At 50.0% G+C, this 27179-nt stretch overlaps 1 protein-coding gene across 1 annotated transcript; it reads left to right on the forward strand.

Moving 5' to 3' along the window:
- Nucleotides 1-1392: 1392 nt before the first annotated feature.
- KLHL12 (kelch like family member 12) lies at nucleotides 1393-26637 on the forward strand. The gene is made up of 12 exons (XM_059867505.1): nucleotides 1393-1482; nucleotides 1733-1930; nucleotides 8697-8850; nucleotides 9606-9823; nucleotides 12862-13011; nucleotides 14686-14800; nucleotides 17776-17882; nucleotides 18778-18973; nucleotides 19666-19824; nucleotides 21026-21124; nucleotides 24210-24396; nucleotides 25119-26637. Exons 1-12 carry the CDS (start codon nucleotides 1399-1401, stop codon nucleotides 25243-25245), a joined length of 1794 nt encoding a protein of 597 aa, XP_059723488.1. The 5' UTR covers nucleotides 1393-1398; the 3' UTR covers nucleotides 25246-26637.
- Nucleotides 26638-27179: the final 542 nt, after the last annotated feature.

Here is a 27179-nt window from a genome sequence, read left to right on the forward strand (position 1 = left end):
ACTGAGTCTGCTCTCACACCCTGGTCACACATCCCTCCTGACTGAGCTCCCAGAGGAGCAGGTGATGATGCAGTCTCACACACATACTGGTACCTGCCTCCAGAACAACAATTTCTGCTTGAGTTGGATCTAAAGAACAAGGTGCTGCTGACTCAAAAATCCCCTGTGGCAGAGCATCTGCAGCTCTGAAGGCAGTGGTAAACTGCCCTCCTTGCCAAACACTGGATTCTCATCTCCAGCTGCTGGGTCTTGCCAATCATTTGCTTCTTTAGCATGGCTGCAGTCAAACAAATCCTCCAAACTCTCGTTCCATGTACAGCCTCCAAACAGACTGACCCTGGTTCTTGGAGGAGGAAGCTTATGAATTAATGATCAACCTGGAGGCCAGGATAATATCTCAACCTCAATGTACAGATTCCTTAAGTCATACTCTGTTCTACATTTAGCTGGGAATTTATCTCAGGTTGTTGACAGTGACTCTGTACCTGACTACATGTATGGATTCAGGTTTTAAAATTCATCCCCAGGCAGGCTTGGAAGCAAGCTCAAGGGCAGGAGGGGAGCGGAGGCGGCTCAGGGCTGTCAGCTGGAGGCGATCTGCCGGAGATGTTGAGTTGTGTGTGTGGGAAGAGCTCAAAAATAGTATTAATTTAAAAATCCTGGGATTCTAGAGCAGGCTCCCGGTGCATGGCTCCTAGCTTGGCTCCTGCAGCCCTGGCAGAGCCAGAGCCAGGGGTTCACCCGGCAGGAGCCACACCAGGGGAAGGAGGCAGCTCACGCCCACGCCCTTTTCTCTGTGAGGGCTCTGCTTCAGAGCACTGCAGCAGGGAACCCAGAATCATGGAATCACAGCATCATTAAGGTTGAAAAAGCTCTCTAAGATCACGGAGTCCAACCACTCCCCTATCATTGCCATATTCACCGTGAAGCCATGTCCCCAGGGGCCACATCCACACATATTTTGAACACTTTCAGGCATGGTGATTCCACCATTCCATGCCCTCTGCCCTGGGCAGTCTGTGCAAGGGCCTGACTCCCTCCAGGGAAGAAATTTCCCCCAGTGACCAACGTGACACTCCCCTGGCCCAGCATGAGGCCGGTCCCTCTTGTCCTGTCCCTGTTCCCCGGCTGCAGAGCCCGACTCCCCCCGGGTGTCCCCTCCTGTCAGGAGTTGTGCAGAGCCAGAGGCATCCCCCTGAGCCTCCTTTTCTCCAGGCTGAGCCCCTTTCCAGCTGAGGGAGCAGCCCCCGCTGCTCCGGTCCCTCCCCGCCCCTCAGGGTCCCTGTCCTGCGGGTCCCGCGGGGGCCGCTGGGGGGCGCTGTGGGACCCGCCCAGGGCTCGTTGCTCGGCAACCGCCCGGCACCCAGGGGCGGGGCGCTCTGCGCGCGGCGCGGCGCGATGACGCAATCAGAGCGCGCGGCGCGGGGAGAGGGAAGGGCGGGGGGAGGCGAGGTGTGCGGGCCGGGACCTCTCCCCGCGGCGGTGAGTGCGGCCGGGCCGGGCCGGGCTGGGCCGGACCGGGCGGGGCAAGGCGGGGCCGGGTCGGGCTGGCGGCCCCGGGCCGCCCTGGGCCGCTCCGGGCAGGTGTCGCCGGGGCGGCCGCGCCGCGGGGTCGCGGTGGGCGGGGGCGCCGGGCGGGGCGGGCGCTGAGGGCGGGCGGGGCGGCGCTGCGGCAGCGCCCCCTGTCGGCGGCGGGCGCCGTGCCATGTGGCCGTGCTGGCTGTGCCCGCAGGTGCCGCGCGCCATGGCCCCCCCCAAGGACATCATGACCAACTCCCACGCCAAGTCCATCCTCAACGCCATGAACGCCCTGCGTAAGAGCAACACGCTCTGCGACGTCACCCTCCGCGTGGAGCACAAGGACTTCCCGGCCCACCGCATCGTCCTGGCCGCCTGCAGCGACTACTTCTGCGCCATGTTCACCAGCGAGGTCGGTGCTGCCGCCGGCCCTGGGTGCTGCGTGGGTGGAGGAGGCAGGGCCGCCCAGTGCTTGGGCTGTTCTCTGTTGAGCTGCTCAGCAGCTGGGCCAGGATCCCCCGTGGGGGCCCAGGATCCCCTTGTGGTGATCCTGGAGTCCACTGGATACTCCCTGTGGTTGCTCAGGATGCCCCGTTGTGGTTCTTGATCCCTTCATGGTGGCTGTGGGTGCCTCACGAACCCCCATGGTCGCCCTGGATTTCTCCATGATTTCCCTTGGTCTCTGTGGATCCCCCTGTGCTGGCCCTGGAGCCCTCTGGGTTCTGTCCTGGTGGCCCTGGAGCCCCTCGAGGTGATTCTGTGTCTTAGTGGCTCCAAAGCCATTTATTGTGACCTGGTGGGGAGTTAAAAGGTTGTGGCCTTGATTCGTGGTCTGCTGTGACCACCCTGTGCCCAGGGAGCTGCCAGGCTGAGCTGCCAAGCCAGAGAGTTCTGATACATTTATTTATTTTTCTAGTGGTGATTTGTGGTTTCCGTGGTTCCGGGCATCTTTCCTGCCCTGGCACAGCGCTGTGGGAGCCGTGCTGGGGATTCTGGGCAGCCCTTGCAGTGCAAGGGAGGGTGTTTGATGCCTGCCCTGGGCTGCCCTTGGCACTGGCTGAGAGCTGGGCTGTGCTGCTCTCCTGCCATGGGGGTGTCGCTGGGGCTGGGGTGGCTCTGAGCCCCAGGTGCTGCACCCAGCAGCACATCTCCCAGCACCTCTCACCTGTGAGCACCTTGGCTCTCAGCCCTTCCTGTGAGACTTGCACTACCTGTGTGCAGTTTCCCTGAGTCACTGCCTCAGCTGGAGCTGGCACTCACTGTCCAATGTCAGATGCTTTGCCTGGCTTTGGCTTTACAAGTTGGAGTCAATCTTTGCAGCTTTTTCTTATGGAAGATGCTTTCCTTATTCTGCCGCCTTCCCCATGAGTAGGGAAAAACATTGTTAAGTAGCTCACAGGTCCTAAAGCCCTCCCTGCTAGCCCAAGAGTCATTGCAGCAGAGAATGATTTTTTTCTTTGTTTTACCCAGGCACGAAGGCTGTGGCAGAGCTCTCTGTGTGCCCACTTATCTCAGTGCTGTCAGGGCAGCAGGTGTTTACAGTCCTGTGCAAAGAAACCAAAATGATGCATGTGTGGCCTGACCTCAGAGCAATATATTTTTTTTGTCCATATCTTCATGAAATTTGTAAATTCATCAGGTTTGTGCTCTTTCTCTGCATAAAGGAAATGTAATTAGATGTAGAAAACACACAAAGCAAGTTCAGTCATTGGAGGCTGAAGTTCTCTGTTCTCCAGTAGCTCTAGGTGCTCAGCAGTACAGAGGTATCTCTGCTTCTCTGGGTTTGCCTCCACGTTCCTGTCAGTGCTTTTGACTTCTGGACTTGGTCTAGGCAGTGTGCAGAGATCCAGTCACTCCATGTGCTCCAGAATGTTCTTTGTGGCTGCTAACAAAGGCAGGGGGTTGATGTGCTCTGGGTCTGAGCTGTGTCTCCCTGCTTCGTAACATTCATGTTAACTGTAACATCATAGTGACCTTCGTTCAGACATGTGACTCTTCCCAGGAAATTAAATTCTTCCTGGGAAAACAGCTGTGCTCAGTGGGCAGAGTTGCTTGCTCTCTCATGCTCCCACAATGCCTCTGCTTTAAGGATTTATTTTCTTTTGCTTGGTTTGTGTTTCTTCCAAACTTGCTTCTTTGTTATAGAAACCCTAAAGTGCCCACCCTGCCAAGGGGCACACAGGGAATGTTTGTGGGAGAGCTTCCTTCCAGGAAGGGGCAGCTTGGTGAGCCTCAAGAGTGACCATGCTCCCTGTGTGTGTCAGCGATAAGTGTGTCAGGGCCTGTGATGGGACAGTGCTTGGACACTCTCCAGGCATTTGTGGGTGCAGGGTTTGGCCAGGCAGGGACTCCAGGGAGCTCAGAGTGTGTGTGGTGTCATGGCCCTGCCAGGGCTTCCTCAGCACTCCATTGCTCGCTTCCAGCAGCTCTGGGGACTGCTTGGCTGCTCTGATGTGCCAGGCTGGGCTGCACGAGGCTTTGTTCAGAATTGATCTTGGGGTTATGCCATGGCATTCCTGGCCTTTTCTCCTGGGGTTATGCCACAGTGTGCCTGGTGTCACATCTATGCATAGCCAGTACAACACTGAGACTTCAGCAGATACTGTTGTCATAAAGAACTGCCTTTGCCTCTCTGTGTCTCAAGGTTTCCTTCCTTCTCTCACTTCTGACTTTTAGCATACTAAAAAGTTCTCAGTCTAGCTTAGTATTAATTTCTTCCCATTTTCTGTTCCCGTTTTGCAGCATGAGGAGAAGCCACTGATCACCTGATGAACCCCAGGCTTTTTGCAGCACTTTCCTTTGCCCCTGTGCTGAGCAGTGTGGGAGAACTGAAGCACCATCAGTTTTACCTGCAGGGTTGTTCCTTGTAGTGAAAATTGCAGACTAGTTTTATCTCTCCTGGATCTTGGCTGTGCACTGGTATTTGTCTTTGTTTGTCCAAGTTAACATAACTTGGGATCTTTTAAGAGCTGATTACTGGCTCCACCTCAGAAGGAAACTGTTCTGTCTTCTCTTGGAGGCTGTGTTCTAGAAATTTGAGGATCCTTTCCTCTCAGAACAGAGAAATATTATTCTGAAAGTAAATAACTGGTGTTTCGAGGTTCTTACATGATCAGCTTCTCTGTGCTGTGATTGCTCTCCAGGGTACAGTGAGCCACACATTAACACTGTCATGCCAGCAATTCTCTTCCCCTGTGAGAAGAAATTGGGATTTATTCCAGAGTACTTTTGTGTCTCTGCATTAGTAAGGGCAAAAACAAGAAGTAGCCTTGGGTAAGAAAGGACTTGCAAAATTTTAGACCCATTCTGCTGCTTGATTGTCATGGTTTAGCCCCAGGCAGCAGCCAAGCCCCTCAGAGCCCTTTGCTTGCTCCCCTACCAGCAAGATCAGGGAGGGAGTCAGAAGGGTTAAAGCTGGAAAATTTGTGGGTTGATTTAAAGACAATTTAATATGGAAAGCAAAAGCCACACGTGCAAACAAACCAAACCCAGGAATTCACTCCCTGTTTCCCATGGGCAGGCAGGTGTTCAGCCATCCCAGGGAGAGCAGGGTTCCAGGCCATGTAACAGTGATTTGGGAAGACAAGCACCATCACTCCAAACATCCCTCCCCTCCTTCCTTCTGCCCCCACTTTATATACTAGCATGATGTCATATGGCCTGGAACATGCCTTTGATCACTTTGGGTCATCTGTCCCAGCTGTGTCTCCTCCCAGCTCCCCACACACCCCAGCCCCCTTGCCAGCCTGGCAGTATGAAAAGCAGAAAAGGCCTTGGCTCTGTGTGAGCACTGCTCAGCAATAACAAAAACATCTCCATTATCATCCCTACATTCAGCACAAATCCAAAATACAGCCCCGTGCCAGCCACTGGGAGGGAAATAAACTCTACCCCAGCCAAAGCCAGCACAATGATTTATGGGTGGAATGGAAAAAGCAACATTGTGTCTCACAAAAGAGCTGTAACCTGCAGCCCCCCTGCCTTAAGCCTTTCAGCACCTTCGGTGTCTTGAGGTAAAACTCCTGAGGCCTTGAAGTTACTGTCCTTAGTTGTTTTCCTGAATGCTGTGGTTGATTTTGGGATCTGTACTGCTGCACGCTTCCTATGTATGGGCTACTTGATTCCCTTCAGGGAGAGTGAGCAGAGCTGTGATATTAAACAACAAAGTGGGAAACCAATCTGAAATTCTGACAGCAGAGATGTGTCTGGTGCCACTGAACAACCTCAGAAGTAAACAGTGAACACCTTGGAGAGGAAAGCTGCCTGGCTGTGTGTTGGTTAGCATTGTATGACCATCATTTTGCATTCTGAGTCCAAGGACGTGGCTGCATGGATGAACCAGGGACTGTCTGTGTCCCAGCACTGAGCACTGCAGGCAGTTCTCTAATGCTGCACACACAGGCTGGAGCTCAGCTCAGAATCCTCGTGAGCCTGAAAGGCTGAGAGAATTGGGTTGTTGAGTCTGGAGAAGGCTCTGGGGTGGCCTTCCAGTACCTGAAGGGAACCAACAAGAGCATGGAGAGAGACTGTTTTCACTGGGGTTACGGGAGAAAGGGAAATGGCTTCAAACTGACAGAGAGAGTCCACAGAAGGTCCCTTCCAACCAATCCATGATTCTGTGTTCAGAATCAAGTTGTCTCCACACTTAGACTCTTCTTTAAGGTATGATGTTAGGATCCCAACTCTGCATCACACACATTAGATGATGTTACATGAAATACTTCCTTCCTACTAGGCATTCTTAGCATGTGAGTAAACTGAGCAAAATAACAACCAAGTAGTGCAGTGTAGCAGAAGTACAAGGGAAGCAGGAAGTAATCATCTGTATGGTATTAGTGTTGTCCTTGTGGTTTGTGTTGTGGTCATCAATATAAAGAGAGTATGTACATGGCTGCTTGATTGTGGGTCAAGAGCTTCTGTATCAGCTCCAGGCTCATGTGTGAAGAACTGATGCTTACAGCTATCAGGAGGTCAGTAGAAGTTTGTAACATCTTTGATCCTAAATATGTGTGGTCTGTATCTTAATTTGCTTATTAGAATCATCTGAACATCTTGTCTGATGAGTTCTGAACTTTGGTGGCATCTTTGTCCTTTGTGATACAAACAGCTTAGTCTTGGTTCTGGAATGTTTTGTCTGGCCCAAGGCAGGCACTGGTTTTAGCTTCTGAATGCAATGCCTGGCCTGTCACACAGCAGGTCAGACAAGGCAATTTGCTGTTCCTTCCCATCTTTGGAAGCCATAAAAATTGCTCACTGAGTCAAGAGATTTGAAAAGCCTCTCCTCTCAAATTCCTTCGAGGATCACCCTTACCTCCTGTACTTCTGTGCAAGTGTATCTCTGCATGATAGACAAGGCTCAGTCCCAGCAGAGATCTCTGCTATGTCATGGAGTGCCTCTGCAGGAGTAGCTTCCACTGTTCTTATTTTCTGTATTCTGTATCACCTCCTTTTTCCCCCGCTGTGGCAGATGTGAAGCTCAGTGATGGTGCTTTGGCCATGCTTTCTGCTCCCTGAGCCTCTGCCCAGCTGGCTGTACCATCTTTGGGCTCATTCTTGGCAAGAGAAGCCATGGGCTTTCATCTGCATTGTGCTTGCACTCGTGGTGACTGCTCCAGAAGTTAAGGGTCTTCCTTAACTGGAAGGATCCAGTTAAGGAAGATCCTTAACTTCTGGAGAAGTCCAGAAGTTAAGATCCTTCCTATTCTTCTTCTGCTGGTTTTGCAGCATGCCACAGGAAGATCATTATCTCTTGAGGTGCTGCTGAGCTGGCAGCAACGTGCAGGGTGTGATCAGTGAGCCCACCAGCCAGTCCATTGGTCAGGAACCATCAGGTGCTCTGCCAGCAGCTCTGTGCTGGAGGCACTGAACCATGAAACTGATGCTGTGTGAAATATAATCTGTTTTGTGCAAATTTGATGGATTCACAGAATTTGCTGTTCCCAAAGATTGACCATTGAGAGGATAATGTTCCTTGGAAGAATAATTATTCCAGAATTAATTATAGAGGTGATAAAATAGTCAGGGGAAAAAGTCTGGATTGTGTAAGTGCCATCACTGCACAAACTGTCGTTTTACTTTGTTTCATTTCAGGAATGAAGTTCACCATGAGCTTCAAGAATTAATCAGGAAACTGATGAGTTGAGAAAGCTTTTTCTTTGGCTTGGTTTTAGAGAGGAGTGGTGAAGATCCAGGTGTTGGAAGGGAAAATTACGTGTCAGTAGAATTGACTTGTTCAGGTTTAGGGTTGGACATGCCCAGGGAGAAGTTACCAAAGCTCAGGCAGAAGGATGTCCTACTGATAGGGGACACAGAGAAGCTACATTTCTGGCCTACAGAGACAGTTGGCAAAACTCCCAAAATAAGGAAGAAATTGATAAAGCCAGCTCAGCAGTTGTGCTGAATTCAGCTCTGAATGGGTAGAAGGTAATTCTGGCAGGGGCATGTTGTGGCCACTGACTCCAGAAGTTCCCTGAATCAGAGAAAGAGAAAGACTGAGCATGGGACTAATTAGCATGAGAAGCAAGGAAATCTTTAACCAATAGAAGATAGAAGGCTAATCAATAAGAGAACTAGATAGCTTGTAGCCAATGAACATTAATACCTTTGTTGGCTAAAATGTGTTAGTAGTAAACAGTTTTGCCAGTCTGCCTTGCTTTGGGGATTTGGGGACTTTGGCCCCCAGCCCCCCTTCCTGTGCTGAAGTGAAATGAATCTAAGACCCAGATTCTGGGTGTGGATTGGCCTCTTTCACACTGAGTAAAAGAACCTGGTTTGGGCCAACACCTAGGTGGGGAGTCCATGTGAACTGCAGCATGTCACACACATCCAGCTCAGGGAGGAATTCCCTTGGAATAAAGCTTGCAGTACTGCATGGAAGAGACAGTTTAGTTGTCTTGCACAGGTGACACATGTGATCTCTGCTGACTCAGATCTCAGCTCACAGGTTTTACTGTGCAGTCTGACTATCCTTTTGATCCATAAAGAACATTGTCTCTTACTCATTCCTGTAAATGAATTCTGTCGGGAAATTCCCTATATCCTTTCAGTGAGCACCAGAATAGAAAGGACAAATCTCTGTTGAAAGCTCTAACAGATCTTATTTTCAAACCTGCTGAGGGTTGTGGACTTTCTGATCACATTAATGAAAAATAAGGCTGTGTCTCCCTTTTAATTTACAGCTCTCAGAGAAAGATAAACCCTGTGTGGATATCCAGGGCCTGACAGCCTCCACCATGGAAATCCTGCTGGACTTTGTATATACAGAAACTGTGCATGTGACAGTAGAAAACGTCCAAGAATTGCTTCCAGCAGCATGTCTGCTTCAGCTGAAAGGTAATTCAAAGATTAGCACAAATTGCATGATTGCTGCTGTTTAGAGGTTTGGTTTGTTTGACCCTCTGTGCATGGAAAAGAGACTGGGGGAGGAATGATATTTTTAAGTAGTTATGTCAAACTTCTGTTTTCTTGTGCACTCTGGTTTCATTGGTAGAGGAATGGATTTGGGTGCAAAACAAAATGTTAAAACAGGTTCCATCTTTTGGCCTACTGTACTTCTGCAGGAGGATTCCCAAGAGGAATTGTCAGCTGTATAGCACATAAACATTACAGCTCAGATTATTATAATAAGCAATCCTAGATGTCATTTGACCTTCCATCACAGTATGTCTGGGTCAGTAACAAACTGGTTGTTGTCATTGCACATGCACCTATGGAGCTATCCCAGACAGCTTACCTAAAAGTTATCATAGACCTAGAAATCTGGTGCCATATCCACTAGCAGACACATTAGTGGTTTATAATCCATGAAGCTGAGTACAACTCACATTGGAATCTTAGTAGTATCAGATTGATGTAATTTTTTCATTGGAATAGAACAGGCAGAGCTCACACCAGCCCAAACATGTGGTCTGGCTGCTCCAAGTGTCTTCAGTCTCCAAAGCAATACATGCATGTGTTTGTTTGTGTAGTACTTGTTATTTGGATTGGATTTTCATTATTGCTTAGAACTTTCTTTTTTGAAGCCCTTGCCAAAGCAGTGGATTGATAGTAAGTGTGCAGTGCTCATTCACCCCTCCAATTTTCCGTAGGTGTGAAACAAGCTTGCTGTGAGTTTCTAGAAAGCCAGCTGGATCCATCAAATTGTTTGGGCATTCGGGATTTTGCTGAGACACACAATTGTGTGGATCTAATGCAAGCTGCAGAGGTCTTCAGCCAGAAACATTTTCCAGAGGTGGTTCAGCATGAAGAGTTTATCCTCTTAAATCAAGAAGAGGTTGAAAAGCTCATCAAGTGTGATGAAATTCAGGTAAAACCTGAAAAGTACCATTACTGTGCAAAGCATTGAAATAAAACATTGAAACCAGTCAGTAATTAGTCCATAGTCCTGGGATTGACTCCTCACACACTTCCTGAATTTGAAATTTAATTTTTAGGAAGCATCTATTTTTATTTTTGCTAGTTTGTAATTTTATCAATACCATGTAGCTTCTCTGTAAGAATTTGTTGTCACACAAGTGTTTCTTGCAAGTCAATCACAGTTAGTTCCCTTTGCAGAGTTATTGGCCCTTCATTCTCTCCTTTCCCTGGAGAAGATAAGTTGTCTCAATGCCTACATTTCAGAAATAGCCTCAAGCCTTAACTTCTGTTTGCTGCTGCACAAGGAATCCTGGGATGGTGCAAGGTGGTCTGACTCTGCCAGGGGTTTCAGGGAGATTTAGTTCCCTGAAAGTGAGCTTCTCGAGAGTGTGCTGTGTGACTGGAACATGTCAAATACATTTTTCCAACTATTCTATGAAGAAGTTGAACATTCCCTGGTAATGAGGAGAGAGCTTGACTATTTGTTAAGGTGGATTTTGTCGAGAGCTGATGTTCACTGCAGTGGAAGGGCTTGAAGTAATCACTGCTCAGAGTTCAGGGGAACAGGAATGCCTGGAAGCAAACCAGTGTATGGGATATCTTTGTTGGGATTCCAGTACAGGGATAGCCAGAGGAGACTTGTTGATGTATTCCTTGAAAGTGATCTTCAGCCATATCAACATCCCCTCATTGGTGAGGCTGCTTGAGAAAAAGCATGTGAGGCAGTGGTGAAGGACCCAGCTCCAGCTGGGATCTGCAGTGGAGGAGGCTGAGTGTGCTTGGTGTTTGACAAGCTGCAGTTTTGTGCTGTGAGGGGCTGAGCTCTTCTGGGTTGTGATGCTACTGAGAGCAGCTTCTGGGCTGGGAGCAGAAAGTAATGAGGAACTTCAGAATGACCCAGCCAAGCTTCTTGGATGATCTGCTCAGGAAAAGTGACATTACATTCCATGTGGATTGGAAGGGCTGGTTCACACCTCGCAGCAGGCAGTGTGTTGGGCGTGCACTATTGTACCTTAAGAATATGTGACAAGTAGGGCAGGGGAGGGGATTCTCCCCCTCTTCTCTGTCTTTGTGAGACCTCACCTGGAGTGCTGTGTCCAGGTCTGGGGTTCTCAGCACAAGAAACATGTGAACCTGTTAGAAAGGGTCCAGAGGAGGCCACAGAGATGTTCTGAGGGCTGAAGCTCCTCTGCTCTGGAGCCAGGCTGGGAGAGCTGGGGCTGTTCACCTGGGGAAGAGACAGCTCTAGGGAAACCTTATAAGGGGCTTATAAAAAAGAGGAAGAGTGACTTTTTACATGGGCAGAGAGTGATAGGACAAGGGTTAACAGTTTTAAAGAGGAGAGATTTAGATTTGATGTTGGGAAGAAATTCTTCCCTGTGAGAATGCTGAGACCCTGGCACAGGGTGCCCAGAGCAGCTGTGGCTGCCCCATCCCTGGGAGTGTCCAAGGCCAGGCTGGACCAGGAGCAACCTGCTCTGGTGGAAGGTGTCTCTGCCCATGGCAGGGGGTGGAATGGGATGGGCTTTGAAGCCCCTTCCAGACCAGTCCAGGATAAGGAGCAGATCTCTCTCCTGCTGTGCCAGCACCTCTGTGGAATCAAGAGCGTGGTAAGGGAACACCCTCAGAAAATCTCAGGGCTGCTCAAGAAGTGCAATGACAAGTCCTCACTGTGATCCTGCATTTAGTGTTACTCATCATTTATCAGAAAACATAAATGAGTCAATGAATGGTAAAACTGTTAAATATATCTGAGGACTTTCAGTTCAGGAGGGAATAAATCAACACAGGATTATTGCATTTAAAGAGGAGGTGGGGAAATTGGAAACAATACAGTAGTCTGCTCTCCTTTTGTGAGCTCTAATTGTCCTTCCCCTGTAATTCCAAGAGAAAGAGGCCATTCCAAATTACACTGTAACAAATATAAAACAATGGTGTAGAAGAATGCCTTACATAATTAACCTCAGTGGCTCCCTGCTTCAAAACATTCTGCCTGACAGCTTCAAACTGGATTTCAAAGGGGACCAGTCATAGGCTGGTGGGAAGGCTCAGTCCTTTCATCACAGGCTCTTCTTTTATCTTCATATTTAGTCTCAGTTAACAGACTGTGTGATAATAAATTCATGTCTGATTTCCTTTTACATCGGATGATCTGATAGATGTGCAAAAAGAAAACAAAGTCTAAGTAATGTATAATTTATATAAAAGTAATAAGTAATCTATAATTCTTATACATATATATATATTTACAATTCTTTTGCTTTTGGTAATCATAGGTGTCCAAAGCATCTATGGTTCATTACAGGATCAAATTTGGATGATTTAGTCAGTGTAATCTCCAAAAGCGGTGTAAGCACCAGCATGTGCTGGTCCTAAATGGAGACAGAAATAAACTAGTGATAAAATAAAATAAAATAAACAGTAGAAATAAACAGTAGCATTCATGCCCTGGGATTCTCCACTCTGAAATCCTTTGTAGTTTTTAAAAGGTGGATTGAAACCGTAAATGTACCTGCTCTAGCTGGAGTGTCTGAGGGGCAGTGCGTAGGCACAGGGCTGCCAGGGCCTAGGGCAGACCCTTTGCTGTGCAAAGGAAACCTGATTCTCATCATCTCTTTGATAACACTTGGAATTTTCCAGGATCACAGCTCCTGCTCCAGAGAACTGGGGGAGCTGTCCTGTGAGTTCCCACTGACAGTGGATGGAGCTCTCAGCTCCAGGCTCTGCTCTGCACCGCAGCACTCACTGCTCTGGGACTTGGACTGCCCATGGTTGATCTCAGCTGCAGGGGAAAAAGCAAATGCAGGTTTATGGAAAAGAAAGTGAGGGAATTCTCTGTGCTTATGGGGATTTCCCTAAGGGACTCGTAGCTGAAGGGTCCTGCTCCCTTGCTCACTGTGAAGCAGTGCAGCAGCTGAATGTTGTGTGCTCCATGGCAGTAGCTCCTGTTCTGCTGCCACCTGATCAGGATGTGCCTCCTGTGTGCAGGTGGACTCGGAGGAGCCGGTGTTCGAGGCGGTGATAAACTGGGTGAAGCACTCCAAGAAGGAGCGCGAGGCGTCACTGCCAGAGCTGCTGCAGTACGTGCGGATGCCGCTGCTCACGCCGCGCTACATCACCGACGTCATCGACACCGAGGTACAGCGGCCACTGCTGCTCCTGCCTGGCCTCTGCTGGCCCCCAGAACGGCTGCAGAGCCCTTTCTCTGCTGCTGCTGTTTGATGACACCGTGCAGCTGTCCCTGCTCAGCGCAGTGCTGCTGGCACACCGAGCTGTGTTTGCTGTGCCAGCAGTCACAGCATCCTGCTCTGCAGCCGCAGGGTGCCCTCTCCAGAGCCAGTAGTCAGATATCCACAGCACCTTTCTGTTGTCATCCCTTACAGTCTCCAAGTGCTTTCTGCCTTCATTCCTAACACGTCCCCTTTCCCCAGGCTGAAGCTGAAGATTGCTGGCATTGATCTCAGGGAGATCATGGCTCCTCAGAAGGTGTCTGACATGCAGATGGCCATCAAGTACCTCTGAGTGGGAAAGACAGCAGCTGTGTGGGTCCAGGACCAACACAGCCAAGAGCCGCAGCTAACACTGCTGCTTTGTGTTCTGGGATGCCGCAGAGGCAGCCCAAAATGGGGATGATGCAAAGCGACAATTAAGCTTTTAAGTGCAAATTTAGTTCCAGACAGGAAGTGACCCCAGGCAAGATTTCAAAGGAAGGCCCAGAGAAGGTCAAACCAGCCTTCAGGTTAGATGGGATGTACTCAAGGTTTACGACCCCTTGTCACCTGAGAGGTGCTGAACGGTGAATGACAGGCATTTATGTCAGGAAAAGGCTGATTTAGCAACAGTCTTCTCAGGTGTGATAGATTAGGGATGTTATCAAATCAGGACAACCTAATGGGCTGTTGTGTTAGGTTGTGCCAGAGCTAAAGGGTATTCAGTCAAATTATCATGGTCCGCTTCAAACTGAAATTTAAGCTAATGGAAAAGGGACTGGTACCAAAACAAATAGATCTGTTCCAAATCTTGAGATAGAGTCTATACAGCCCTCAGCTCTCAGAGTGAATGTGGAGGGTGACCTGTGCAGTCTGGCAGTGCCACACACTGGTGGCACATCTCCAGCTTGGGGCAGTGTGGAGAGTAGAGTGTTGGCCCCATGTGGCTGCCTCACACAGACACCAGGAACCAGTAGAGTTGAATCTGAACTTTCTGAAGCAGCATGTACACCCAACACCCAAGGGAAAATGAGTGCTGAGCTGAAGGGAGGTTGGTCCAAGCCCGTGGCTAGGGAAGGGAATTACACAGCATTGTGCAAGGAGATGAGGCTGTCCTTGGGTGCCCCTTACTCTTCAACAAGACCTCAGTGTTCCTGTTGCCTCTTCACAACTCCATGTCCTGTGTGCACAGTGATCAGGGCAGTAAATCAGCTAAACAGTTTCATTGTGCTGTGTTTTCCCTTCTCTTCTCCAATGGCAGGTGCAGGACAAGTTATGTGGGGCAGATCAAGTGTGCCTTCACTGCCAGTTCCCCTCCCAGTCATACTTCTGCTGGCTTAAATGGAGCAGAAGTGGCTTTTCCTTAGTGTTCCAGTGCAGCCATTTTCTTTAGGGAGCCTTCAGTGCCAGACTGTGAGGATGGAGCCATATCTTCTCAGCATCTTCAGTTGCCTTTGCATTTCCCTGCATGCAGTATCTGTACCAGGACCCGCACACAAGTCCTTTTCATGCTATCTGAGCTGATGAGAGTTGGCTTTAGGACAGTTCTTCTGAGGTTTCCTAAAATACATTGCATGCACCAGTGACTCATGTTTCTCCCCAGCCCTTCATCCGCTGCAGCCTGCAGTGCAGAGACCTCGTGGACGAAGCCAAGAAATTCCACCTTCGGCCCGAGCTCCGGAGCCAGATGCAAGGACCCAGGACACGAGCACGTCTGGGTGAGCAGCAGAAAAAGGACCTTGAGAGGGGCCAGGGCACTGGCAGATGTTGTGTCAGGCACCTTGTCTAATGCCTTGCAACTGTGTTGATGTTCTTCACAGCAGTAACTGGTCATGCCACGGTCCCCAGCAGGACAGAGAGGGGACTGGAGCAAAGGACAGAGGTGCCTCTGTTATAGAGTATGATTGCTTAGTGCCAGTGTGGGGACTAGCTGATTGCCTTTAATCCCAGGCCCTGCTGTGGCCTCAAAACCAGTTTCCTGAGTTGCTGGTGCCTGCAGATGCATTTGTCCCAGCATGCAGCTGTCCAAGAAGTGTGGGAAGAGTTTCTTTCTGTCTGAAGAGGTAGGTATCAGAGTCCAAAGTAGAGCTGTGAGGTGAGTGGCAGCTGCCTTACAGTGACAGCAAGTTTTCACAGCAAACTGAACAGGGGAAGGTGCAAGGAGGGAGATGGAGATGTCCCTCTTCCCCTTCAGAGGTGCTTTTTTTTTTTTCTCCCTAGCCTTGTTAAGGCAAATAAATGATATCTTCCTTTATTTCAGTAACTTCTACCAAGCACGGTCACTGAATTGTTCAGAAAATGCTTGTCTTAGGGCTGTGAGCGCTCAAGAGCAACATAAAAGTAGGACTGAGCTACAGAAGAAGGAAAAGTATTTTACTGGCTTCTTCTGTGCCATGCTTGTGTCCTGGTGCACTGCCATCAGTGCCAGCAGGGACCACTCTCCCTGCAAGGAATCCTCCCTGTGTGTTCTCTAGTGCTGTTGCAGGTGTGGTGGAGAGAGATTCCAAAATCCCTTTGTGGCCTCTTTTAGGGGACAGAAAGCAGTTTAACCACAGAAGGAGGAAGGCAGATTAGGTTTGTCAGAGACACACTGATCAGACTTCTCTGGCCTGAAGGAAATGTTGTTATGCTGTCCCTGCATAGTCCAGGCATCAGCACATTTTGTGGGAATTCCTGTGCCAGTTTCAAAGACCTGCACTTCAGCTCAGCCTGTCATGGCATCAGCCTTCCGGTATTTGAAGGGACCTACAAGGAGGCCAGAAAGGGACTCTTCATCAGAAACTGCAGCAATGGGACCATGGGGGACGGTTTCACACTGAAAGAGGGGAAATCTAGGGAAGAAATTCTCCCCTGAGAGCATGGTGAGGTTCTGGCACAGGGTGCCCAGAGGAGCTGTGGCTGCCCCATCCCTGGAAGTGTCCAAGGCCAGGCTGGATAGGGCTTGGAGCAACCTGGGATAATGCAAACTGTCCCTGAACAGGGAATGACATTGAGCTTTAATATTTTTCAACACAAACCATTTTGTGATTCTATGATTTTAGAAAAACACATTTCATTTTATTCTTAGTTGAAATACTTCAGCTGATAAAAAAAAAGACATTAAAAAACTGTTTTATTGTTTAATTGTATGGGTTAAAACTGCACATTAATGTTGAGGTTCATCCTTTGGATTCAGCCCTAGCTATTTTAATTGATTCCATACCGTCTGATATCAGCAGAGTGTCACTTTAAACTGTGATCAAGGCATGTATTAACTTTGCATGGGAGGAGCTGAAGTGATTGCACTTTTAGCTTTCTTACTGGAAAAGAGGCTTTCCAGGATGTTGGAGCTCTTGTGAATCCTTCCCAGTTATTTTTTATATTACTCTTCATCTGAGGTGGCAGCTTTCTGCTTTGTGACAGACAAAGTCTTGTTAAATGTTTGTTGTTTGGTGTTCAGTCCTTGTGCAATGAAAGGCTGAACAGTCCTAAATTCTAGTGATAAACTCCCTATTCCAGAAAGGGCCCAGGGAGTCGAGGGAATGCTAAGCTGTTCCAAACCTGAGACAGAAGTCTGCTTTCAGACAGTGATTAGAGGGGAAGTTACAACTTTCCAGGTCACAGCTGTTATTAACAGTCATGGAAGAAATAAGAAAAATTCAGAGAATTCATCTCAGAGAAAATAGAGGGAAGGCAATTTTGAAATTAAATACACAAGATTTAAGAGACTGTTCACCATGTAACTGAGAAACAAGTCAGGCTGTATGAAGCTTGGAAAACCAATTAAAATTTTCCCAGGAACTAAGTCCCCTAAATCAGGCCTGGATGTCTTTTGAGACCAAGAGGAGACTTTGTGTTGTGAGGAGGCTGCAGGGAAGCAGCCATTGTCCTACAGATTCTATGGGGTGGTGAGAGGTTTGGGAAAAACAGGGGAAAGGGTACAAAAGGAGATATAAAGGAGTGAATTTCACCACCTGTCTCAGGCAGCTTGTGTTTTCCAAGTGCCTCTGATGTTAGATTAAGCAGCCCTCCAACAGCCGGCTCCTAACACCTCAGTCAACTGTCTGCCACATGCTCTGAAGAGTTTCTCCCTTCTCTTTCTTGCTGAGCACAGAGAGAGTGTCCATCCTGGAGGGTCCCCAGGATGAGATGAGAGATGAGGAATCTGACTCCATGTTCTCAGAAGGCTGATTTATTATTTTATGATATTATGTTATATTAAAGAATGCTATACTAAAACTATACTAAAGAAAGAGAAAGGATACTGACAGAAGGCTTAACAAGAATGATAATAAAAACTCGTGACTCCTCAGAGCCTGACACAGCTGATGGGGATTGGTCATTAAGTAAAAACAATTCACATGAAACCAATCAAACATGCACCTGTTGGTAAACGATCCCTGAGACCACATTCCAAAGCAGCAAACACAGGAGAAGCAATCAGATAATTATTGTTTTCATTTCTCTCCAAGGCTTCTCAGCTTCCCAGGAGGAGAAATCCTGGTGAAGGGATTTTTCCAGAAAATATGGTAGTGACAAGGGAGTGTGAGTGCCTGAGCCAGAGTAGGTCCCTTCTCCAGAGCCGAGACAAAAACGGGGATTTAGAGGCAGCTTTGTGCCAGGGAAGGCTCCGACTTTCTTCAGGTTATTCCCCTGAGGTGACCCTTTGGCTGTGAAGGGATTGACTTGGCTTTGCTGTCCCTCTGTGCCTCAGGAGCTAACGAAGTGCTGCTGGTGATCGGTGGCTTCGGCAGCCAGCAGTCTCCCATTGATGTGGTGGAGAAATACGACCCCAAGACCCAGGAGTGGAGTTTCCTGCCGGTAAGGATCTGCTTCTGACCACCACTGGGCTGACCAGGCTGTGAGCAAATGCTGATCCTGCAGCACCAGCTGAATAACGGTCTCCTTGGGCTGTCCTGTGCAATCTGCTGAGGATTTCTGACAGAAATTCTTTAGAAATTTTCATGGTAAATGCTGAAACCACTTCAGCTTGCATACTGACTGAGGTAGAGGGGGTTGTTGTCATAGACCTGATCGGCTGAGCCTGCAGAGACCCACATCTTGGTTGTGGGAGTGAGAACGATCATGTTTCTTAGTGAAGGGGTGTGAAGCTTTAAGGTTAGTGATGGTAATTGGAATGTCAATAGGAACCGTGTAATCAGTGCAGTCTTAAGGGTGCTGCGTGATCCCACTGCTTGCAGTGTTCTGGAGCATAATGGGAAGAGAGAACTCCTGCACTGAGGAGTATTTCTACCCAAATTAAAATCACCTTTATCTGTGTGAAATGGTGGAGAACTGCCTTTTCTTCAGTATTGCCAGTCAGGGCAGACTCAATATCACCTGGTGTTCCAAAATTCTGATCTTTTTTGGAGGCTGAAAGCTTCATCAAATATTCAGAGTCCCTACTTTTCCCCGTTGCCAGTGGGAGGCTAACAAATTCATCCCAAATGCATTGAAGGTTATACAGCAGCACAGGATAAATGACATTTAGTGTGAAATACTTGACTGCAGAGAGACACGGTCCTGAGAAGAGAGCATGGCTGGGGCAGGCAGGCGCAGTCTCTCAGGCTATGTCATTTAAATCCATAGTGCTGCCTGCCCTGGGGCAGTGGGCCATTTCCCAAAGGAGCAGCAGGAGAGGATTGAAGAGCAGGGGTTGGTCTCCATGCCCAGCATTGTTTCTGCCTGTGACCTTGGTGTTGCTTTGCTGTCCCAGAGCATCACCCGCAAGCGGCGCTACGTGGCCACGGTGTCGCTGCACGACCGCATCTACGTCATCGGGGGCTACGACGGGCGCTCCCGCCTCAGCTCCGTGGAATGCCTGGATTACACCTCGGACGAGGACGGCATCTGGTACTCCGTGGCTCCCATGAACGTGCGGAGAGGGCTGGCGGGAGCCACAACACTTGGAGGTAGGTCCTGGTCACTGCCAGGGCAGAGCAGCCTGTTCAGCTCCGGCCTGAGATGCCCTGAGCTGCTGTGTGAAGGGTGGGCTGGCTCTGGGGGAGGAGGGGAGCCTGAGATTCTGCTTTCTCATCACTGGGATGCAGAAATGGAAAACTTGCCCACATATCCTGAGAGGAGCTCTGCCTCCGCTGCATTTCTGCAGCATGTATCTGTGAACTGGGGGAAAGGGGCTCTGTGAGAGATTATGGAGTGGAGAGCTCTGAGGGTGGTGACAGTGTTGGGCAACACAGAGCAGATGACACCAAATACAGCTGTGACCATCCAGCTCTGCAGTGACTGGAACATCTGCAGAGAAGGAGTGAGGACTTTGGGGAGGTACTGACATGAGGATCACCATGGACAGGGTTTGGTTTGGGCATGGCAGTGTTTCGGTGGTTCTGCAGCATGAAAAAAAATAGCCAGATTGTGTGTGTTCTCTTTCATCCATCAGCAAGAAGCAGATTTAAGGGCCAGATGGAACTTGTGTTTGTTTGTTGGGCCTGTGAGCCAGGCTGAGCCTGGGTTCATCTTGGTTCCTAGTGTGCCATGGTCTGTTTTCTGTAGTTTGCAGTCCATGTTGTAGCTTTGCTCCATGTGTGAGGGCCCTGGTGCTCCATGCCCCTGGCTGACTGGCTGGGTGCCACCTCTGTCCCTGCAGACATGATCTACGTCTCGGGCGGGTTCGACGGGAGCCGCCGGCACACCAGTATGGAGCGCTACGACCCCAACATCGACCAGTGGAGCATGCTGGGAGACATGCAGACAGCACGGGAGGGAGCAGGGCTTGTGGTAGCCAATGGAGTCATCTACTGCCTGGGTAGGTACCCTCAGCACCTCTGGGATCTGTGCAGAGCCTGCCTTTTTACCCAAGTGACCATTCAAGTGCTGCCTAAGCAGCAACCAACCCAACCTGTCACGTCCGTGTTAGACGAGGTTTAACCTCACGGCACTCACAGCTGTGTCAGTGCTGCCTGACCTCACTATTCCCATCACAATGTGTTGGGCTGCAGCTGCCATCACTGCAGGGAATGCTGCACACTACAAATTAAACACAGTTTACACACACTGCATTTGAGGGATGGCAGGAGTGTGGAGGATAAGCAATGCCAGCTGAAGCTTTGTGCGGCCTGGGCGGTGTCTCAATGCCCAGAGGTAAAGCAGGTAACTGTGGGACAGAGGGTGCACCTGCAATGGTGGCTGTAGTGCTGCAGAAATGTATCCTGAGCTGTCTGTTCTCCAGCTTCTTCCTGTAGCACTCATTTCAGTTTCAGAGCACTACACCAGCTATGAATATAGTGTGATGCCAGAGGACAAAACACTCTGAAGCTTGTTCTCTGGGTCACCTTCTAGGCCCCAGAAAAGGCAGGCCCAGCATTGCACCCACCTCTGTTGCAGTCCTGTTCCTGGGGAGTCACAGATCTTAGGCACCAGTTTCATAGAACCACTGGATGGTTTGGGTTGGAAGGGACTTCATCTCATTCCACCCCCCTGCCATGGGCAGGGACACTTTCCATTAGATCAGGTTGCCCCAAGCCCTGCCCAACCTGGCCTTGAATAAACCAACCACATTCATTCTTCTTCCTCATGCTGTTCCCCAGGGTGGATGGCAGCACACTGCTCCTTTGCTGGGGCAGCACAGAGATGTTAGTATCTGCTTGTGAAACAGCTCTTGAGAGATCCCAGCCTGCACCATTCAGCCTCGTGCAGCTGCAGCACAGACCTGGGAGCTGCACATCTGCAGGGCTGCACTAGCAGTGGCCTCAGTGTGCTCAGAGGCAGCTCATGGGGCTGGCCTGGTTTGCTGGTTTGGGGAGGTGATGTTCTCCCACTTGGCCAAGGGCAGTGTGGGGGCAGAGTTGGCTCTGGGCTGGCTGCAGGATGCTCTGCTCCACCAGGATGGGCTGTGCTGATGGCAGTGCCACGCTGTGCTCGGGGCCCACCAGGCATGGTACTGCTCTCTGCACAGAAATCATTCTCCCCAGGTCAGCCCCATGGTTTGCTCCTGTGTTTTGTTTCAGGAGGCTACGATGGGCTGAACATCCTGAATTCTGTTGAGAGGTATGACCCCCACACTGGACACTGGACAAATGTCACTCCAATGGCCACTAAGCGCTCAGGTAAGAGCCCACAGTGTCACCGTTGAGTCAGAAGTGACAATGATAAATGAGTGACACACTCCATGTGTTTTCAGAAGGCTAATAGCAATTTTTTAGGAACCCATTCCTTTTTATATTCTAATTCAGTATAGGTGGACCTGATTGGTCTTTTAACCAAAACACCCTCACCACTGGCTAATTAAGAAGACATCCATCTGTACACAGCCTTATGGGAAAACAACTTATTACAAACACCACCTGTGGACTGTTTAGTATTTGACTATCATTCTTTCTCTCCAGCTCCCTCAGACCAGTTCAAGGGAAAGCTTATCTAGCTTTCTCTCTCTGACCAGACTGTCACATCCACACCCACAGTGCCTTGAGGTCAGTGTGTTTCCTGCTGCACTGAGGGAGCAGTCACTGCTGCTGTGTTCTGCCCTGGAGGATGCTCTGGCCCCAGTGGGTGGGTTGGCTTTGAGAAAGGATGATTTTACTGGCTTGAATTCTCAAGAGAAATATTAATTTTCACATGCTTCCATCCTAGGCCAAGGTGTGTATGGAGGAATGTAGTGGCAGGGTCACAGGTTACAGGGAGGCAGATGAAATGTGAAATGCTGACTGACTTCCACAACTGGGAGCAATGCCTGGCATGGAGAAGAGCTCCCAAGGCACAGACTGACCACAGGAGTGGGTCTGCTCATCAGCTCTCTGGGATGTGGTGAAGGCAGGTGTGCCCTGCCAGGCTCCTTCACCTGAGCCCTGCACTGGGGCAGCACTGTCACAGCACTGTCACCCAGCAGTGGGCTTACACAAATGGTGCAGTCACACAATAATTATTCCCCACCAACTCTTCACTTGTCTCTCTGCCTAGTGTTCTATCCAAGCTTTAAGTTGGCAGTTGTATCTAGGACAAAAAATACAGTTTAAATCCTACTTTTGGAGTATCTTTGTGTTTAAATTCTCCTTCATTTCTCATGGGGCTCCTGTAGCTCCTGTGTGCTCAGGTGTGTTGACCTCCTGCTCTGGCTGTGTGCCTCAGGCCTCCTGCCCTGCCCTCCAGACCGTGTTGGTGGGCTGCCCTGGCCCTGCCTGTGTGTACAGGAAGGTTGCTCTGTGCCTCCACACCTGTGTGCCTCCCCGTGCTTACAGTTATGTGCTTAGACCTTCTTCCAAAATCCCTTTTGAAGTTGCTTTTTCTCTACTTCTTTCAATAACTGGCCCTCAGAGCCAGCCTGGGCAGCCCTGCTCCATGTGATCCCTGTGCAGTGGTTCTGGTTAGGGGCAAGTACTGGGTACTCAATAAACTGGGCTCTGTTCCAAAAACATTCCAATTTTCTTGTGCCTGCAGTGGCATTCACCAAAACCCCAGTCTTTAAATATTTATTCCTGTGACAGGGATATTCCTGTTAAGTGTTGGTTTATCAGCCAAGAATGGATTTGATTTAGGAGTTGGGCACTTTCCACATCCAGGAAGGCCATACATATAAAACACAGAATAAAATCTGCAGGTTTTTCTAGGTCAGAGGCACCATGTGAGGTCAATCCATGAATCTCTAGGAAGCTTGAGGATCAGATGGCTTCCCTCATGGGGCCTGCTTTGGGCACCAGAGAAGGCTGACTTTGGACAAGGGCAAAAGCAGAATTCAAGCTTTCTACAGCAGGCATTTCCCAGGTCTGTGCTCCCCACAGGAGCTGGTGGCTTTAGTGGCTGTGCCTTGGCTGCAGCATGAGCTCCTTGGTGCCACAAGCCAGCAGGAACCTGGTGAGGCTCTTGACCCCAGCACTGGCTCACCTGGTTCCTTCCTTGGCACTGTGACCTGGAGTACCAAGATCTGAAACGTGCCCAAGGACCCTTTTTTGCTCAAGTTTTTGTGCTGCCACTCATAGCACCCCTAACTACTCACACCTTAGGTGTGAGTGCTGGTGACCTTGGACCCTGCAGAATTTCTTTTGTCCCCAAAAAACCCTCTAAGATTTATCCACGTGCAGGTGTTTGAATTCCAAGACCAGGACTAAGAGTAATCTTGGCTTTATTCACAGAGATCATTTCCTCCTTGTTCTTTTCACCTCTTAGGACAGGTTCTGGAGGGAGGTTATCTCTCAGAGACCTTGGCCATATTGCATTGCTGGACCCACTTTCCCTGATTAGGCCTTGGTTTGGTCTCTTCAGCCAAAGCTCCTGGAGATCCCACTGGGCCAGCCTGGCCATTCCCAGCTGTTCTGGGGCTCTCAGCAAGGACAGACAGGGAAAGGCAGGATGTGTTTAGAGGAACAGAAAGTCTCTTATACCCTGTTTGTCAAGAAACAGATCCATGCCAGGGTAGCTGGCTCTTTTCCTTCAGGATATTCATTAGTGCAAGAGTTCCACGTGGGTGGTGGCAGCCTGACAGGGCTGACTGTGCTCCCAGGAGCCCCTGAGGCCAGCAGGTGCCTGGTAATGTCACAGTGTCCTCCAGTGCCATACCTGAGGGGCTGCCAAGGAGGAACCAAGGCTGGTGGTTATTTGCTGCTGGTTTCAGAAATTCCCAGGAGCAGCATATTATTGTCTGTGAGAACACTTGCTTTCACTGTGAGAACACCTGTTCAGGCGGCTGCTCCAGCTACCTTTGCCTCTGCAACAGTGTAGAAACCAGTTTTCATTTTGTCTTCCAGAGGAGTAATGTCAGGGAGATCCCTCCTCTAGCTTTGCATGGAGCAGTGTGCAGCTGCTCTCCAGGCCACAGCCAGAAGCTGGGTGACACCAGGGACTCAGAAGCACCAGAGGAACCTGTCTCTGGCTGACAGTCCCAGCCAGCTGCCTGCCAGCAGAGCAGGCCTGGTGCTGCTGTGCTCACACGCCTGTGGTCAGGTGTCAGCCCAGGTAAACCTCTTGTGCTGCCCAGGACCCCCAGCCCCAGAGTCAGCAGTGTTCAGTGGAGTGAGATGTTTTCATGTTTCATATTGGAGACAACATCAACAGAAGACAGGGTTATCAGCTCTTCTGGGGGAGGTACAAGCATAAAAAATGTCCAGTGGAGAGGGAGGAATTGACCTGTTAACCTTGTAGCAGCGAGCCCGGTGCTGCTGGTGTCACTTGTGGTGTGACTGTGCCACCTTCTCTCCGCAGGGGCTGGCGTGGCTCTGCTCAATGACCACATCTACGTGGTGGGTGGGTTTGATGGCACTGCACACCTCTCCTCGGTGGAGGCCTACAACATCCGCACCGACTCCTGGACCACGGTGACCAGCATGACCACGCCGCGCTGCTACGTGGGGGCCACCGTGCTGCGGGGCCGGCTCTACGCCATCGCCGGGTAAGGCAGGCCCTGCAGCTCTGCGTGCTCAGCAGTGACCCCAGGGGACACAGCTGCTGCCCCTGGCACAGGGCCTCTCCTCTGTGAGAGGAGACACCCACAGGGTCACTGTGCCCAGCCAGAAGAGGCAGCACAAAGGTTCAGTATTGTATTTGCAGGGAATGCCCAACGAAGGCAGGAATGATGAATCTGACTCCATGTTCTCAGAAGGCTAATTTTATTGCTTTATTATACTATATTATATTAAAGAATACTATACCATACTAAAGAATACAGAAAGGATACTTACTAAAATGCTAAAAAGATAATAATGAAAACTCCTGACTCTTTCTAGAGTCTCGACACAGCTTGGCCCTGATTGGCCAAAGAGTCAAAACAACTCACACCAGGATCCAATGGAACAATCACCTGTGGGTAAACAATCTCCAAACACATTCCACATGAGCACAACACAGGAGAAGCAAATGAGATGGGAATTGTTTTTCCTTTTCTCTGAGGCTTCTCAGCTTCCCAGGAGAAAAATCCTGGGCGAAGGGCTTTTTTCAGAGAATGTGAATGCCACAGTCCAGGGCCCAGGCAGGCAGGAGAGCAGCAGCAGACAGCAATGGCAGCCTGGTGCAGGGGCTATAATTTGGGCTATTCCAGCCTCCCAGGAAGAGCTCTGAATGCCTCAGCCTCTTCCTCCAGCACCGTCCTTCATGTGTAACCTTCTGTCCTGGCAGATACGATGGCAACTCACTGCTGAGCAGCATCGAGTGCTATGACCCCATCATTGACAGCTGGGAAGTGGTCACCTCCCTGGGGATGCAGCGCTGTGACGCCGGGGTCTGCGTCCTTCGGGAGAAGTGAGCAGAGGGAACTCACAAAGAGAAACATTCTAAAATGTCTCGGCTGGAGGAAGAGTCCCAAATGATTTGCAGTGACTGTTCTTGAGAGTTGTGGATGCTGTGGGAATAGGCACCAGAACAGCAGCTTTCTGTGCTGCTTGTGACTAGAGCATGTGCATAACTGTGTGATCTCAGCAGTCATTTGAAATCAGGGGCTCTGTGGGAAGCTGGAGGAAGGGGATGAATGGGTCAGGAGAAGCTGCACTCTGCTGTTCTGTGGCTCAGTCTGTGGGCAGAGCAGAGTTGCCCCAGCCTGGTCTCAGCCAGCCTGGTGACCCCTCCCAAGGACATGTACATAGCCCTGGGTCACCTCTTCAGCCACCGCGGGTCCCCGGCTCGCTCTCAGCTGTGTGGGTGTGTGAGGCTGAGCCCAGCTGCTCTTGTGTTCCAGCTTCAAATCATCGTGTACGTCCTGAATGTTCCAACGTGCTCCACGAGCACTCCAGAGCCAGCCTGGGTGACGTGTGAGGGGCCCTGAGCTGTCACTGTGTCTGCAGGGCTGCAGGCAAAGGAGTCGAAGGTTAAAGCTGTCAGCTACTGTGACCAGAGCCTGAGGCCACGGGGCAGAGGCAGGGGAGGAGCTCACTGCCTGCAACAGAAGCATCTGCAGTGTTTGTGCTCAGCAAGGTTCATCACATCGTGTTTCCTCAAAAAGCTTGACAGCTCCAGCTGCAAATGATGCGTGGCACCAGGAGCTTGGCTGTGCCCCACGCTGTGAGGAGGTCACCTGAGCTGAGGCCAGGAGAGCAGGGACACAGTGGCTGCTGCCCACCAAGGTCGTGCTGGGTGAGTCACTGGGGTTTGTCCCCAGACAGACCTGAGTCCAGCACACCCAAGGCAGCCTTTCACTCAAGTTCATTTTGTTGGTTTTCCTTTTATCTAGGATTTTTCTGCTTCCAGGGGTGTTCTGGAGTGACATCCAGGATTCTGTTTTGCCCTTTGTTCTCAGCTGTTTATTCCCCTGTCTCATAACTCCACATCCTGTGACACTTGCTATCCCTGGCCTGCCCCATGAGCCCAGGTGAGGCTCCATCAGTGGCTCACAGCAGCTCATGGAGCACTCCCTGCTCAGCATGTCCTGCCTCACTGCGTTCCTGGGAGCACGGGCTCCCCTCTGCCATCAGCTTGGCCTCACAGTGCCTGGGCTCCATGTAGTGCTGCTCGTTGAGCTTCCTGCTGACTCCTTGCTTGGGGACAGGGTGGGATCAGGGACGTGGTAGCATGACCTAATGATGCACTTTCAGCCAATGCTCTGACCTTCTGCGTTTGTTTCTATCACACAAGTGTTCTGTGGTTTTGTTTCCTATGTTTATTTTTTAATGAAAGTATAAAGAATAAAATATTTCCTGAGCCAGTAGGAGTTTGGCTTCTGTTCTCTACCTTCCAGACATATGACTGACTGCTGTGTGGAGGGTTTGTGCAAACCCTGTGTTAGACAGGCAGCTGCCCTCAGGTGTGTCTCTGGCCTGCAGCTTCAGCCCAGTAGTGAAAAACAGCTGTTCCAGCTGTGAGATCTGTGGCACAGAGACAGCCAGGCCTGGAGAACTCCCTAATGAGGGAATTTCTTCAAGGTCTGTTGGAGAAGAGCATGGAGCAAAGAGGAGGAAAATACTACGATTACAGCTGACAGCAATAATGAATCATCAAAGGTTGAACACGAGCCCAGGTGGCCAAGAAGGCCAATGACACCTGGCATGTACCAGCCATGCTGTGACCAGTGAACATCCCTCTGTGCTGGGCACTGCTGAGGTCACACCTCCAATTCTGGGAGCAGTCTTGGGACCCTCACAAGAAGGACACTGAGGGGCTGGAGCATGCCCAGGGGAGGAAATGGAGTTTGGGAAGAGTCTGGAGCACCAGGAGGGGCTGAGGGAGCTGGAAAGGGGCTCAGTCTGG

This window comes from Haemorhous mexicanus, chromosome 25 (genome assembly GCF_027477595.1).
Source record: "Haemorhous mexicanus isolate bHaeMex1 chromosome 25, bHaeMex1.pri, whole genome shotgun sequence".
Lineage (NCBI taxonomy): Eukaryota > Metazoa > Chordata > Aves > Passeriformes > Fringillidae > Haemorhous > Haemorhous mexicanus.

Coding starts and splice junctions, on each gene's coding strand:
- KLHL12 (XM_059867505.1), top strand. CDS start 1,399: ATGACGCAATCAGAGCGCGCGGCGCGGGGAGAGGGAAGGGCGGGGGGA. Junction 1,931..8,696: donor GCGCCATGTTCACCAGCGAG/GTCGGTGCTGCC, acceptor TTTAATTTACAG/CTCTCAGAGAAAGATAAACC. Junction 24,397..25,118: donor CGGCTCTACGCCATCGCCGG/GTAAGGCAGGCC, acceptor CTGTCCTGGCAG/ATACGATGGCAACTCACTGC.